The sequence below is a fragment of the Musa acuminata genome, chromosome BXJ2-6 (genome assembly GCF_036884655.1).
Source record: "Musa acuminata AAA Group cultivar baxijiao chromosome BXJ2-6, Cavendish_Baxijiao_AAA, whole genome shotgun sequence".
NCBI classification, from domain to species: Eukaryota; Viridiplantae; Streptophyta; class Magnoliopsida; order Zingiberales; family Musaceae; genus Musa; species Musa acuminata.
In genome coordinates, this window is record NC_088343.1 from 32,452,023 (window position 1) to 32,470,000 (window position 17,978).

The following is a 17,978-nucleotide window of genomic DNA, read 5'->3' on the forward strand; positions in this document are numbered from 1 at the left end:
ATCTTACCATCCAGCTTGGACCTCTCATTGTCTGAAACATATGCAAATGCATGACAACCAAATACTCTCAAATGCCTGTAGGAAATATCTTTCTCTGACCATACATGCTCTACAATATCACCATCTAGGGCTATACATGGTGACAAGTTGATCACATCAACTACAGTCCTTAAAGCCTCATCCCAAAACTTTTTGGGTAGCTTGGCTTGTGAAAGCATACATCTGATCTTTTCCATGATGGTGCGGTTCATCCTCTCTGTAATATCATTATGCTGAGGTGTAACGGGAACTGTCATCTTATGTTGGATGTCATATGACCTGCAATAATCATTAAATAATCCTGTGTACTCACCACCATTATATGATCTTATGCATTTCAATTGTCTTTCTGTCTCCCTTTCAACTCTAGCATGAAACTCTTTAAAGACATTAATAACCTAATATTTTATCTTCAAAGCATAGGTTCAAACTTTCATAAAAAAATCATCTATAAAAGTGACAAAATAAAGTGTACCATTGATACCAGGAACATTAACAAATCCACTAGAAGTTTTTGTCCTTAAAGGACCATATATATCTATATAAACACGGTCTAAGGCATGTATTTTTCTAGACATAGTAGGACTAGCAAATAAAACTCTATGTTGTTTACCAGCCAAACAATCAATACAAGGGTTCAGATATATACCTCTGAGGTCTAGCAATACCTCTCTCTTAGAAAGAGCTTGCAGCCCCTTCTCGCTCATGTCTCAATCGCCTATGCCACAACTCCATGCTGAAGTCTTTCTTAGTAGCATTTAACTGCTCACCACAAGCTTTGGCCTGTAACCTGTATAAAGTGTGACATTTCTTTCCACTAGCTATAACAAGAAAACCCTTATTGAGCTTCCATTGCCCTTTGTGAAATCTTCTATCATAGTCTTCATCATCTAGTCTTCTAACTAAAATTAAATTCAATCTCAAGTCAACCACATGTCTCACATCCTTAAGCATCAACTTGTAGCCAAGGTTAATCTTTATATGGATATCACTCATGCCAATGATGTCTGTCGTGCCATAATTGCCCATCTTGACAACACCAAAATTTCTAGACTTGTAGGTAGTAAAAAACTCCCTCCGTGGTATAGCATGATAAGAAGAACCTATGTCAATCACCCACTCAAGATCTTGACACACACAAGAAAAAATATCATTAGAAGGAGATAAAATCAAATAATCACCAACCTGCATTGTAGTTATGATATTATCCTTCGACTCTGTAGACTCTACTTTTTTTTTCCTTTTTCTTGCTCTTCTTAGGTTGCTTATATTGGTTTTTGTAATGTTCTTTCTTATCACAATTATAGCAAACAATATCCTTTCTTGATCTTGACTTGCTTTTACCTATGCGTGAATTGCTTTTAGATTTTGACCTTCCTATATTCTCTAAGATAAGTGTCTGTGAATCATTCTGAGATATTGTTGAATTCTTTCTTCTCAACTCCTCATTCAACAAACTGCTTGTTACTTGACTCATGGTGACAACACCATCTGGTGTAGAATTATTCAGGGAAACTACTAGTATTTCCCAACTTTCTGGTAATGAACTGAGAAGTAACAACGTTTGCAACTCATCATCAAAAGACATTTTCAAAGATGATAACTAGTTAGTGATACTCTGCATTTCATTCAAATGCTCAGCAATAGAAATACCCTCTCTATATTTCAAGTTCATAAGTTTTCTGATCAAGAAAGCTTTGTTGCCAACTATTTTTTCTTTCATAGAGACCTTTCAACTTTTTCCAAAGAGAATATGCAAAACTTTCAGTAGAAACATGGTGAAAGACACTATCATCAAGCCACTGTCAAATAAACCCAACTGTTTTTCGATCTAACATCTTTCACTCATCATCTATCATAGTTGCTGGCTTTGCACTATCTCCCTACAAAGGTCCATACAAGAGATCTTCCATTCTTGGTTTTCATATCATCCAATTGTTTCCATTCAAACTAATCATGTGAGAAATACTATCAACCTCATGTTCAAACACAAACAATTAAATCACCAAAACTCTGCTTTGATACCAATTGATGGGATATAAAGAGAAATAAATTTTTTTGTATATGAACAAATATTAGTGGACCATAACACACAACGAAATTAAATAGAATCACAATAAAATAGAACACTAAGATTTACATGGAAAATCCCTCCAATGTGAAGGGTAAAAACCATGGGGCAAACTAGAGATAATCCACTATAAGAATAATGAATATACAAATCTCAATCTTTTGCCCAAAACCCTAGCAACAATCACAAGAGAATAATTGGGATACAAGGATCATGTCACTATGCACAATATCTCAATTCTCCACAAGTAATTACAATAAGAATCTACTATAGATCTGATCTAACCTGAGATGATAACATAACTAAATGATTAAGAACAGTCTCTCTACGTAGTCCTTGTTTTCTTCCATTTCTTTCTCTTATTTTTCTACCTTTTTCTCCTCCTTTTTTCAATCAAGATGCTGTTGCAAAAATCTGCCTCGTTGCTGCAGTTTTCCTCCTCTTTTCGCAACCACACACACCCCTAATTTGGATTTAGGGTTTGGTGAAAAGGAGGGTGGGTTATAGGTTGCTAAAGCCCACTATGTGTTGAATCTGTGGGCTGCCATCCCAACATGTTGGCCATGGTCGGTGTCGACAGGACATTGGAGGCTATGGTTGCCCAACGACTATGCCAACTGTAGGGGTTATCAAGTAGTCGTGAAAATAATGGAGTATGAATTGACGACGTGCAAATAATGGAGGATTGCATATTGTGGTGACCATTGGCCTCGCGCAGGTTATGACGGTTGAGAAAAAAAAAGGATTATGAGTTTTTCACCAATTAAAAAATATGTTATCCTTTTAAAATTTTTAATTCCAATTGATGTCCCATTGATGGTTCTACCCTTCAAAAATTAGATATTTTTAATATATATCCCAAAAAATTATAGTTTTACCCTTCATAAATCAAATATTTTTGACTTATGTCATAACTAAAAAATTGACCAATTTGATCTACTTCAATCAAATTTTGACTGAAGCCCAATTTTAACCCAATTTTTGATCAATTTATTTCTAAATTAAATTTTTTATTGAACCCAAATATGATATATTTGGCTGTTGGGTTTAATCTGGGTAACCCAATTTTGACTCAATTTTGGGATGTCTAAATAAATAAGACTAATTGACCCATTTAGGTCATCTATAGAATTAAAAATATATAAATTATAATATTTTTTTATTTTCTTATATGACATATTGATAATTTTTTTGTTTATGATAATTAAATTAATTATTATTCTTGGATATGTGTGTAGTTATTCATGTGCATATGTTTAAAATTATGAAATAATATTTATTTTTCACATAAAGATATAATTTATATTGTATCATGATTATAGTTAACATACAAGTTTTTTTCTTTTACATTAATTAATATTTAATAACTATTATGATTATTATTTTATTATTTAAACTATTTTTATTTAAATTAGACTAAGAATAGTTTGTAAATATTGTTTGTTATTTATATCTCTAAGTTTTATTTAACCAACAATTGCCAAAGTGGCTTCGGATAATAGGTTTATAAGATATAAAGTATGATATATATATATATATATATATATATATATATATATATATATATATATATATATATATATATATATATATATATATATATATATATATATATATATATATATATATATATTATTTTTAAAATATTTTATATTATTATATTGGTCTTGTAGTGGTCAAAGTAGTTTATACCAATAACTTATAAAAATATATTAAAGAATTAATCCTAAATAACATTAAGAAAAAATAATATTCATAATGGCACATATAATTAATAGATTTAAATAATTTAAAAAATCAACTTTTGAATAATTATGTGATGGATTAGAATGATACTATTTTGGATATTTTTATAGTTTTGAATTGTATACCTAGCAATACTTTCATAAAAATATTATTAGTCCTTCAAAAATAATTTTGAGTGAACATTGAATATACTAATATTTTCCCAAAATGTGAAATATAAATGATATTAATAATTCATCATATTTTGATAACTTAAAACATTAATGTTGGTTTATATTTTATAGTGGCACTTTATTCCATACACTCTTATACTTTTAATGTCCCTGTATTTTGGTTCAAATTATTAAAAATAGTTAGAGCATATGTAGTTCACATTGAGTGTATTTGATCTTGAAATACTATTACTGGTTGAAAGGCTTGGAGACTTGATTGATAAAAGCACCATAAAACAAATTAATGAAATAAATGTCTAAGAAAGATCTAGTAAGCTCAATCTAATATTTATAAGATAATATAAATACTTTATTACCACCTATAACTAGTGCATAGAAATATTTGAAAGTTATAAAAGATAGATTTAAGTATACGGATAAATTATTGGTTAATACATTAATAAAAAAAACTAACTAACTTAATATGATAGCACGTAAGGGATTCAGGATCACATCCTTAGTATGATTGATAAGGCTACGAAACTTAAAGCATTAGACATGAATGTGGATTAGTCTTTCTCTATGTAGTTCATTCTTAATTCTCTTCCTCCTCAGTTTGGCATATTCAAGATTCACTATAATACAAATAATAATAAATGAGACTTGAATGAGCTGACTAATATGTGTGGTTACGAAGAATTAAGACAAAAATGATCTCATAATGTTTTGATTATTACTCAAAGAGTTTATAATAAAAAAAGAAGATTGAAGTGACATCTATCAAATAAATTTATTGGGTCTTGAAATATTATACAAACCAATGAAAAAATAAAGTCTTTATAGTAAAGTTTTTTTTTACAAGAAAAAATATATAAAAAAGGACTACATTAAACATAAGACTTGATTCGAAAAGAAATATATAAATTTGATATTTATATATTTTGAATCAAACATTACAAAGATTCCTTCTAATACTTGGTAGATTGATTTTGGTACTTTAAATCATATTACCAATAATATATAATGATTTCTTTTAATCTAAAATCACTATATATTATGGGGAATGGTCTTAGAGTGAAAGTAATAGCAATAGGAACTTATCGCCTATGCCGAAAAATATGACATATTTATATTATTTCTAGAAATTTAGTTTTTTTAATCTAGAATTGATGAGTAGGATATTATCTTTTTTTTATGATTGTAAACTTAGTATATTTTATTATTCAATAAAGATTGATTTTAAAATTATGTGTTATGGTTTATACAAAATAATTTGAATCTTTAGTTTGTAAAGACATTTGTTATCTAATAATCAAATATTGGATTGAAACTTAGTTTCAATGAGAAATATTCAATCTTGTGATAAAGAAGTTTAGTGCATATTTCTAAGGAAGGAAATGAAATATTGGTAAATGATAATATTTTGGACAATTTATGTTTCATTGCTTTCTAGACTGTTGACACTCTTAAGGTGTATATAAATAAAGTTGAGAGATAATTAGATAAAAAAGTTAAAATGATTAAATTTGACAAGAGTAGTGAATTTTATAATAGATATAATGAGTCAATTCGGAATCCTTGTTGTTTTGTTAGATTCTTAGAAAAGTAGGATATTTGTGCTTAATATACCTTACCAGATGTGCCACAATATAATTTTATTATTAAAAAGTAAAATCATGCTCTTATGGATATAATTAGGAGCATGATGAGTTATTTCTCTATATCTAATGTCATCGATAAATCTATACAAAATGTGTTCGATGTAATGTTTTTATATATTTGTATATTTCAATTTTGTTCATGCTTTGCATAGTATATAGAGTGCTTGCAGTAGGTTTAATAGTCATATTTTAGTTGTTCTTATGATCATTTTAGTCTTATAAATTCAAGTTGTACGCAGCTATTATGTAGAGGCAAAACTACCCAAAAGATCACATCGATAGCTATTTTAGGAGTTTTCTAGCTTTGTAAAATGGTGTAGAGTGTCAATTAGCACAACACGTTGAAGCTACATGGGTGGCACATGACTCGATAGGCCTTTGAGGTATTGTCCAAGGTTGGTTTATTGTCTTGTTCTACGGTAGTGTTATGTAGGCACTTGTGGAGACTTTTGACCATAATGGATCACCTTGGAACCTTTATTGTACAATCATTCATAGCTTGCAAACTCTATGTTTATAATTTGTATTGTCTCTCACTTATGAGATTTCAAATTAAACATTTCCTTTAGCTTGTCTTATCTTTTGTAGGTCTTTAAAGGATCATGAGAGGTTTTGATGATGTTATAAATAAACATGTATGGGTGATGCATGACTTAGGTAAGACTAGCTAAGTCAATGACACTTAGTCCATGTGGGTTGAAGTTCTCGGGATAGATATATATATCTTAAATAAGAGTTTTAGTAAGTTGATTCTATCAAGTCCATTTGAGTTGTAGACTAATAGGAAATTCAATTTAAAACATCTATATATTTGGGGTTTCCTACGAAGATAAAAGTTTTCAATCCACTTAAAAAGAAATTGAATATAAGAACTATTTTAATGTTTTTTATTGATTATCCAAAAGAATTCAAGGGATATATATTTTATTATCCTAATTATAGTATAAGGATAGTAGAATTAAGATTCTCAAAAAATGATGAAATCAATAAAAGTGAAAAATCTAGAAAGAGTAATTTTAATTTACAGGAGGTGCAGGTTGATGCTATTTTATCATTTCTTATTTGAGATGTTATTCCTCAAATCATTGAACGAATTGATGAGGGTAAATAACAAAATAACATTGATGAATTTTCATATGATATAATTACTAATGGCTATAGTTGTTGAACATAAGATGGGAATATGGCCAGTATTCGCATCACGCATGAAACACATATCACTACGACGGTGGAGCACTCTAGGAGGTGATTGTCGCCTACCTTGTCATCGCCGCTTGAAGCCCAGCCTTTCACAAAACTACAATCCGTAACTTCTCATAGAACTGCAGATCTCTCATAGATCTGCGACGAGAATTGCAGTCTTCGCTACTACATCCTGCTCATCTATTACATAGGGTAGTAAACTCTTCCTAACACCAAACAATGGAGCAGCAGCAGCAAAGACGAGGGGCCTCCACCATGTGGATGTGGATTGATGTGGATGTGACCAGCATGTGGCACTAAGCTCCCTTACATGGACACTTCTTCCTGATCACTATCATCGTTACACTGATAGTTCCAAGGAAGAAGATCCCTTACATAGACACTTCTTCCTGATCACTGTCATCGTTACACCAATAGTTCCAAGGAAGAAGTATAGCTTCTCGCACCTAGTCGCAGCCACCTAATCATTGCAGGCTCCCACTTTGCTTTCTCATATTGGTACATGTCCTCATCATCTACATCTGATGCTCCAGTTAATGTTCCTGTAGGAAACCATAGAACTTTTCCCTCTACATGCCTTATTTCCATCAATGCTGCAACTCTCATTCCCTTTAAGTTATCCAAAGGTGGCAACTACGCATCCTGGCATGCTCAATTTTCTAATCTCCTATTTGGCTATGATATATGAGGCTACGTCGATGACTCTCTCCATTGTCCACCAGCAATGGTCAATATCCCAAGAGCACCTAATCTAGTACTAAATCCAGACCACAAATTATGGTTACACCAAGATCATCTCATCCTTCAAGCAATTCAAGCTTCAGTCGCTAGATCTCTTGCCCTACTCATATCTTAATGTGATACTACTGCTGAAGCCTAGTGCAAGCTATAAACCACCTTGGCAAATCGTTCGTGTACTTGCTTGCTTAGTCTCCTATCAAGTCTCATGCAAGCAAAACAAGAGGGAAGTGCTATTGCTGACTATCTACAAAATATAAAAGTTATCATCGATAACTTAGCCCTGATAGATCATAATCTTAGTGATGAAGAAGTCATTATCCATACACTTAATGGCCTCAGGGATGAGTATAAGAAACTGGCAGCAGCAATATGGGCATGCGACTCACTGATGTCCTTTGAAGAACTCTATGACAAGTTGACTGACTATGAGATATATCTCAAGCGTGAGGACAAATTGCTATGACCATCTATTACGACTCAAGTCAGTCAACAATCAAAGAAGAAGAGCAACCGGTACAACAAAACCATCAAAAAAGGTTTGGCCAGCATGTCTCCTGAATTTGTGGGCTCTAAACAAATCTCTCCCCCTCCACCTCATCAACATTTCAATCACAACCATCAAGGTGGCTACTACAATTATCCTCAGCTCTAACGTCCTGATCACACAAATCAACAAAGAGTTGTCCACTAGTTGTGTAATAAAGTTGGCCACTCTACAAAAGTCTGAAAAACTCGACCCAGACTTCCTCCTCCATCACATTGGCCTCACGCAAATCTTACAACTACTCTGAATACTGGTAAATAAAATTGGATTATGGACTCTAGCGCATCTCATCACATCACCTCTAATCTCTAGAACTTGTACATCCACAATAACTATGGCGGAGATGAAGGCATCATCATCGGTGATGGTACCGGACTTCCCATTATATATTGGTTCCACAATGCTTAATTCATATGACACAACTTTGACGCTCGATGATGCTTTATGTGCACCTTATATTAAACGAAATCTCATTTTTGTTTCTCAATTCTGCAAACAAAATAATACATCAATTGAATTCTTTCCTAACTCTTTTCTTATTAAGGATTTGAGTACGGGGGCATCCTTGGTTCGAGGCTAGAGTAAGGACAACATTTATGAGTGGCCATCAGTTCCACAGATCACACAGCCCACTGCCTACTCTTCCGTTGCAGCTCCAACTGATGTGTGGCATTGTCGTCTTGGTCATCCCTCATCCTCTATCCAGCAAAAACTACTTTCTCGTTATTCTCTTCCTACGCTTAAAACCAATAGTATTATAACTCATTGTGATGCTTGTTTAAGTAATAAAAGTCATAGACTCTCCTTTGGAATATCCTCAATATCCTGCTTTAAGCCTTTTGAAGTAATTTATACTGATGTTTGGGGCCCTACACCAATCACTTCTTTTGACAAATTCAAATTTTATATTATTTTCATAGACTATTTCACCAAGTACACATGGTTATACCCTCCCCACCATAAATATGATGTTTCAATAATCTTTACTAACTTTAGAATATTAGTCGAGAACTTCTTTCAGTCTACAATTAAAATAGTTTACTTCGATGGTGGCAGTGAATATCAAGCCCTCACATCCTTCTTCTTTGCTTATGGTATATAACACCTTAAGTCACCCCCACATACTTCTCAACTTATTAGCTCTACTGAATGCAAACATCAACATATAGTTGAAACTGGTCTCATACTTCTACATCATGCCTCCATGCCATCAACTTTTTGGACTATAGCGTTTCAAGATACCATCTACCTCATTAATCGTTTGCTCACTCTAGTCCTCTAGTACGAGTCACCATTTGAAAACTATTTCATAAATCCCCAAACCTTTAAAAACTCAAAGTGTTCGGCTGTTTATGTTATATATAGCTCCATCCCTATGCCTCACATAAGATAACATCGAAATATAAACTTTGCGTTTTCATTAGATACTATCTTGAACAGCCTTTCGATGCTACGAACCCCAATCTCAAAATGTATTTACATCCTATCATATTATTTTTGTAGAGACTATCTTTCTGTTTCAAAACCCTGAGTCTCCTATTATGCGACCTACTCCAACAAATATACATCATTGGAGTACACCGCCGATCTCATCACCCGAGTCTCCCACAACACCATCCAGTCCTCCTCTAGATTCACACTCTCTTCTTCTCCCGGTTCAATAGCTCCTCAGCCCCTCCATTGCTCCTCTCCCTTCTTCACAAGGTTCCTCTACTACTGACGTAATGTCCTCGGAAACACAACCACTACCTTTATCCTCTCTTGGGACCAATAATACTGAAGTCCCTTAGCCTACCCCAACCCGTGTTAGTGCCTCTCTACCGCCCATACCTACAACACACCCTATAGCCTCTAGACATCTAATGACAACACACTCCAAAAGTGGTATCTTTAAACTACGACAAGTCTTTGACCTATATGCTATCACAAAATTCTCGTCAAAGACCAATGAATCTACCATAATTATTCAAGCCCAAAATCTTCATACTAGCGTAAAGTCATGTGTGAAGAATATGATGCTCTCCTCTATAATTCTACATGGACTCTTGTACCCTCTCATCCCACACAAAATATCATCGAGTGTAAGTGGGTCTTTCGAATTAAGCATAACCCAGATAGATCCATTACTAGATATAAAGCACGTCTAGTGACCAAAGGGTTTCACCATCCTGGTGTTGACTTTATAGAGACATTTAGTCATATTATTAAACCCACAACAATTCGACTTATTCTGAGTTTGGCTATCTCAAAAGGTTGCCATTTATGACAAATCGATGTTAACAATGCCTTTTTATAAGGGACCCTAACTAATGATGTCTTTATGCAAAAATCTCCTGACTTCATCCACCCTCAGTATCCAAGGCATATTTGTAAACTACAAAAAACTATTTATGGACTTCGTCAAGCTCTAAGAGCTTGGTACATCGAACTTGGCTCATTTTTTACATCAATTGGCTTCATCCACCCTCAGTATCCCAGGCATGTTTGTAAACTAAAAAAGCTATTTATGGACTTCGTCAAGCTCTAAGAGCTTGGTACACTGAACTTGGCTCATTTTTGACATCAACTGGCTTCATCAACTCTAAGTCTAATACCTCGCTATTTTTTGATCACCAAAGTGGTAACATAATATATCTTCTAGTATATGAGGATGATATTATTGTCAAGGGCAACAATCCTATGAAAATCAAGGCATTCCTCAAGCATTTAGCAAATTGATTCTCCCTTAAAGATCTAGGGACCTTGAGCTATTTTTTGGGAGTGGAAGCAGCATACACGTCTTCAGGATTCTTTCTTTCGTAAAGAAAGTATATTCAAGATCTATTATCAAAGACGAACATGCAAGATGCAAAAGCGGTTACAACTCCTCTATCTATTGGTGAGGCACTCAAAATATGTGATGGAAGTCATACTACAGACCCAACTCAATACCGATAAGTACTTGGCTCCTTACAATACTTATCTCTCACCCACCCAGATATCTCATTTGCAGTTAATAAATTATCATAATTAATGCATCGGTCATCTACTATGCATTGGTTTGCAGTTAAAAGAATCTTGCGATATCTTCACGGGACCCTCAATCATGGCCTATTTTTCCACAAACACTCCCCCCTTCATCTCCATGCTTTTGTTGATGCTGATTAGGTAGAAAATTTTGATGACATAACATCTATTTCGGGGTATATTTTCTTTTTTAAAGCTAATCTAATCAGTTGGAGTTCTAAGAAGCAAAAGACAATTACATAATCTACAACTGAAACTGAATACCATGCTATTGCAACCGCTACTGCATAACTCAATTGGGTCATGAATCTACTCAAAGAACTTGATATCAACTCCACTTCTACTCCTACAATATATTGTGATAATGTTGAAGCCACTTACCTATGTGCCAATCCAGTATTCTACTCACACATGAAACACATAGCCATCGACTTTCACTTCGTGTGAGAACAAGTTGTCAAACATCAACTACATATTTCTCACATACATATAGTTGATCAACTAGTAGACTCACTCATGAAGCCTATTGCCCGCAAACTATTTTCATCATATCGGTCCAAGATTGACATCCTTGATAGGAGCACCATCTTGTGGGGGCATGATAACAGCTAAGATTTCCCATGATAGCCAATGATAGCTGTCAAGATTTTTCCAACTATATAAGAAAATATCACTGCTCTGTTAAAAAAATCCTCCCTCCTTACATGTATAAATAGAGAGCATCATATCAAACACAGATATCTTCTTCGTGTTATTCTTATTCTTAACACTAATGATATTGTAAAATAACCACAACCGATAGTTTTAAAAAGATCTTAGTCAAAAAGGAAATCTACTATTTATGATGATTATGTGGTATATCTATAAAAATTAAATTATGACATACAAATCAAAATAGACCCTTTATCATTTTTATAAGTCATGGAAAGCAACAATTCTAAAAGATGATATGATGTAATAAAAGAATAGTTGAAATTGATATACTAGAATGGTATTTAGGAAATCATTGAATTGTCCAATAATTATAAAAGAGTTGATTTCAAATGTGTCTTTAAGACAAAACGTGACTCAAGAGTCAATATCAAATGATATTAAGTTATACTTATGACTAGAGATCTTTCTCAGAAAAAAAGCATCGACTATAATTAAGTATTTTATTTAGTTTTTAAAAAGAACTCATTGAGGATCGTCATGATATTAGTAACTTATCATAATCTTAAGTTATCTCAAATAGACATGAAAAAAATATTGCTTTATAAGGATCCAGATGAATAAATCTATAATAATATGAAGAAATATATAATAATATGAAGGATTCATAGTGGAAAGGGAAGTTGAGCTTGTAAACTTAAAAAAATTATTTATGACTTTAAATAAGTTTCCAAACAATGATATATAAAGTTTTATAATATAATTATTTTCTTCAAATTTAAGAAAAATACTATTAATTATTATATATATATGAAGGTTAGTGGGAGCACATTTATTACATTAGTCTTAGATATAGATGATATTTTATTTATCAATAATGGTCTTAGTTTATTGCATGAAACTAAAATGTTTCTCACCAATAATTTTAATACGGTTAATATGAATAAGTCAACTTATGTTATTAGTATTGAGATATTAAAATATAAATCTTAAGAGGACTATCTTAAAAAGTGTATATATATATATATATATATATATATATATATATATATATATATATATATATATATATATATATATATATATATATATATATATATATATATATATATATATATATATATATATCATCAATAATGAAAATTGAATTCGTGATATATTTTATCTTTGGTGTGGTCAGCTTAATTGTTAGACTAATTATGATATTTTGTAATAACACCATAGTAATTTTTTTCTCTAACAAATATAAGTACTCTAACGGTTCTAGGTATATCAAGATAAAATACTCAGTGGTTAGAGAAATAGTTCAGAAATAATAAGTATAAATTGAGAAGCTAAGCATTACTTTGATTATTGTTAATCAATTTACTAAAGCTATATAGTCTAAATTTAAAGAATATGTTTTTAGAATATGGTTTTTGAGCAACTCATAAAAAATAGGATGCATATTTAAGTATATACTATTATTGATTTTTTTGTTTACTTAATTAAAGTTATTTTATTTTTGTTATCCTATTTATATTTATATATATGTATATTATAATTAAATATGATAATAGATTATTCTGATAAGATAAATTACATATGTCATTATAAATTATATTAGAAAAAATTAATTATATTATAGCATATAAAAGAGAGTATGATATTGATGACATATAATTACTATGACTCGATATAATATTATTGTGTTTATTAGACTTATTGGCCCATTTTATAAAATTTATGTGCATGTGTAAAATGCTTATCAAAAGTTTCAAAATCCAATTTAGTAAATTTATTTTTAAATAAAATTTTCTTTTATTTATTTTAATTTTATTTTTTTATATCATATCAATTAATGGATCAAGTATAAGAATATTAGTTTATGTGATTTTTTTGTTTAATTATTTAAGATATATCTTAGATATGATTTGATTCTAATTATGATTATCGATCAATCAAAAGAAAATTTTCTTATAATAGGACGATACCTTTATGAGAGATACTCTATAAGTAGACAACACCTCTCAAAAATTTATAATAGTGATATGAAAATAGTATAAATGAGTCTAATTCTTCTTACAAATTGGTTCAGATGAGATAACATTATATTTATAGATGAAATAAAGGTTTTCTAAATGAAATCGAAAGATATGTATATTTAAACTTTGATGTATGATTATTTAATTTTAATTATTAATATTAATTTTTTATATAATAGAAGTATGATTATAATTTTTATGTTTATATTATTATTGCTGGTCAGCATAAATAGACTTAGCTTCAATTTCTGGAAAGTATGTAATATATGTGGGTTCACTTGACTGTCATCAAAGCTGTTGTGGAATCTGACTGTGTCTAAAGAGGAGTATCCATCCTTTTTTTTCTTTTTGAATTTAGAACCAGGCTTGACGTGTGTGAATTTTAATTGTGCAGGTCAAGTATGGGAACACTGATACTGTTGTACTTCACGCTGTTCATGGGCAAGGTGACCAATGCTAACGAGCATGCCTGGTGATGTGCACTTCGCCACCATTGTAAAGTAGAATAAAGCTCATAGAAGGAGACAAAAGATAAAGGAAAATGGAAAGCTGAAAGGATGTTACTAGATGGTACTAGAATGAGAAAGAGACGAGTTGTAGATAGATAGAGCTGCTCAGAGAGAGAGAGAGAGAGAGAGAGAGAGAGAGAGAGGCGTTATGTTGTGGATGTTACTTTTTATTTTCCTTTCTGTTGCCACAGATATCCCGTTTTCTTTCCTCGTATGAGTGCGCTTTGTGTGCTGATTGTATTATACGTTGTATATGCAATCAGAAGGCTCTTTTCGTCAAGCTTTCAACTCGTAAAAGAAGAGAACCTACGATTCCATTCAGAATGAGATGCATGTGTAAGCATCAAAACTGTAACATGTTATATTAATTATGAAAATAATTTTTATGTCAAGATTTAAATCAAATATTTAGATCTAGCTTAACGATACGTACGTTTTAATGTCATCTATTCAGAGATCTCTGTTTGATCCGTAAAACATCGTCTTTAATCCAATATCACTATTCATCTACAAAAAGAAACTAGATATTTTCTTTTCTCTTTCTATCTAGAAAGACTAATAATATTATGGTAAGACTAATAATATTGTGGTACGAGTATGAATTATTTTGACTATTTGATTGGAATTAATCTTTATTTTTTTAACTATAAATTATGGTTTAATTTTATAGTTTTTTCATATTAATTATTAATTATACATGTGGTAAATAAAATCAAAATTTAATTATTGTTCTTGGAATTTTATTTACTTATTCACATGTATATATTTAAAATTATAAAATAATATTTACTTTTTACATGATTCTCATGATTATCATATAAGTTTTCTTTTGGGTTCAATAATTATTATGGTTATTATTCTATTATTGAACTACTTAATATTAATGTTCAATAATTATTATGATTATTATTTTATTATTGAACTACTTAATATTAATATTCAATAATTATTATGATTATTATTTTATTATTGAACTGCTTAATATTAATGTTCAATAATTATTATGGTTGTTATTCTATTATTGAACTGCTTAGCATAAGTTAAAATAATTTGATGAATATTATTTGTAATTAATCTCCTTAAGTTTTATTTGACTTATAGTTGGCAAAGTGGCCTGAAATGATAGACTTTTGTGATATAAATTATAATAAAAGTTTTATCATTTATAGAATATTTTAAATTTTATTTTATATTATTGCATTGGTCTTATAACCACCAAAGTGACCTAGACTAATGACTTATAAAATAATATTATGAAATTAGTCTTAAATGATATTAAAGAAATAATATTCACAATGACACATATAATTATGAGATTAGATAATCCTAAAGGAGAATCTAATTCAAATAATTATGTGATGGAGTAGGATGATACTATTTTGGATATCCTTGTAGTTTAAGATTGTATACCCAAAGGTAACAACACTATTCCATAAGGATTGTATCAGTCCTTCATAAATGTTCTTGAGTGAACACTAGATATGTCAATATTTTACCCAAAGGTGTAATATAGATGATATCAATAGTTCATCAATTTTTAACAAACTCAAAGCATTAATGTTATTCTATATTTTTGCAATGGTATTTTCGCCCATACATTCTTATGCTTCTAGTGTCCCTATACTCTCTAGATCAAATTATTCAAAATGATTAGAGCATGTGAAATTTACACTGGGTGTATTAGATCTTGATTTAGTATTGCTTATTGAAAAGCCTGTAGACTTGATTTATGAAAGTACTGTAGAACAAGTTAATGAAATGAAGGCTTGGGAAAGATATGATAGATTTAGTTTAATGTTCATAAGAATAACAATTGCAAATAACATAAAGACTTCATTATCGATTGCAACTAGCGCAAAGGAATATTTAAAAGTTATTGAAGACAGATTTAAATCTGCTGATAAGTCATTGGCTGGCACATTAATGAAAGAATTGACTACGGCTCAGTATGATAGCACTCGAGAAATTCAGGATCACATCCTTAATATGTCTGACAAAGCTGCAAAACTTACAACATTAGGCATGAATGTTGATGAGTTTTTCCTCGTGCAATTATTCTCAATTCTCTTCCTTCTCAGTTTGGCCCATTCAAGATTCACTACAATACAAATAAGGATAAGTGGGATTTGAATGAGTTAACTAGCATGTGTGTTTATGAAGAATTGAGATTAAGACAGGAAAGTTCATATAATGTCATGACTACTACTCAAGGAGCTGGTAATAAGAAAGGAAAATTAAAGCATTATCCATCAAAGAAATTTGTCGGGTCTATAAATGTTAAACAGACTAATGAAAAGAAAGCCTTTACTATAAAGTGCTTCTTTTGTGGTAAAAAAGGACATGTAAAGAATGACTGCATTAAATGCAAGACTTAGTTCGAAAAGAAAGGTATTAACTCGGCCTTTGTATATTTCGAATCAAACATTACAGAAGTTCCTTCTAATACTTGGTGGATTGATTCTGGTGCTTCAACTCATGTTACCAATAATATGCAGGGATTTCTTTCAATTCAAAAACCAAAAGAACATGAAAGATTCATCATTATGAGAAATCGTCTTAAAGCGAAAGTGATGTTAGTGGGAACTTATCGTCTACGCTTAAAGACAGGTCACCTGATGGATCTTATTGACTCATGTTATGTTCGTATTATTTCTAGAAATTTAGATTCTCTATCTAGAATTGATGAGTTAGAATATTATCTTTCTTTTGGTAGTGGTAAACTCAGTATGTTTTATTATTCAATAAAAGTTTATTCTGAAATTATGTGTGATGGTTTGTACAGAATTAATTTGGATCTTAAGTTTGCAAAGACATTAATGACCATACAATTAAGTGTTGGATTGAAACATAGTTTCAATAATGAAAGATCTTCTATATTGTGGCATAAATGATTGGGGTATATCTCCAAGGAAAGAATTGAAAGATTAGTGAAGGATAATATTTTGGAACATTTAGACTTCACTAATTTTGATCTTTGTATAGATTGCATTAAGGAAAAGCAAACTAAACATATAAAGAAAAAATGCCACAAGAAGTAAAGAACTCCTTAAGATTATTCATACTGATATCTGCGGACCACTCCATATTCCTTGTTTTAGTGGAGAAAAATATTTCATCACATTTATAGATGACCTGTCCATATATGGCTATGTTTATCTAATACATGAAAAGTCTCAAGTCGTTGATACTCTTGAAGTGTACATAAATGAGGTCGAGAGACAATTAGATTAAAAAAGTTAAAATTGTCAGATCTGATATGGGTGGTGAATTTTATGATAGATATGATGGATCTGGTCAGAATATTAGTCCTTTTGCTAGATTCCTAGAACAACGAGGTATTTGTGCTCAATATACATTACTAGGTGTGCCACAGTAGAATAGTGTTGCTGAAAGGCGAAATCGTACTCTTATGGATATGATTAGGAGCATGATGAGTTATTCATCTGTATCTAAGTCAATGTGGAGAGAAGCTCTTAGGACAACTATGTACATCTTGAACGGGAATCCTAGTAAGTCAGTTCCATCAACTCCATTTAAGTTATGGACTGATAAGAAGCCCAGTCTAAGACATTTACATATTTAGGGATGTCCTGTAAAGATAAGAGTATTCAATCCACATGAAAAGAAATTG

General features: G+C 31.1%; 1 protein-coding gene across 1 annotated transcript in view; it reads left to right on the plus strand.

Moving 5' to 3' along the window:
- The window catches only part of LOC135615273 (uncharacterized), a 33,037-nt gene extending 18,491 nt beyond the window's left edge, over positions 1-14,546 (plus strand). The window contains exon 5 of the mRNA XM_065113537.1: positions 14,233-14,546. Within this exon, the coding sequence (XP_064969609.1) occupies positions 14,233-14,314 (82 nt within the window). The 3' untranslated portion in view covers positions 14,315-14,546. The remainder of the gene's footprint in view (positions 1-14,232) is intronic.
- The last annotated feature ends 3,432 nt before the right edge of the window (positions 14,547-17,978 follow it).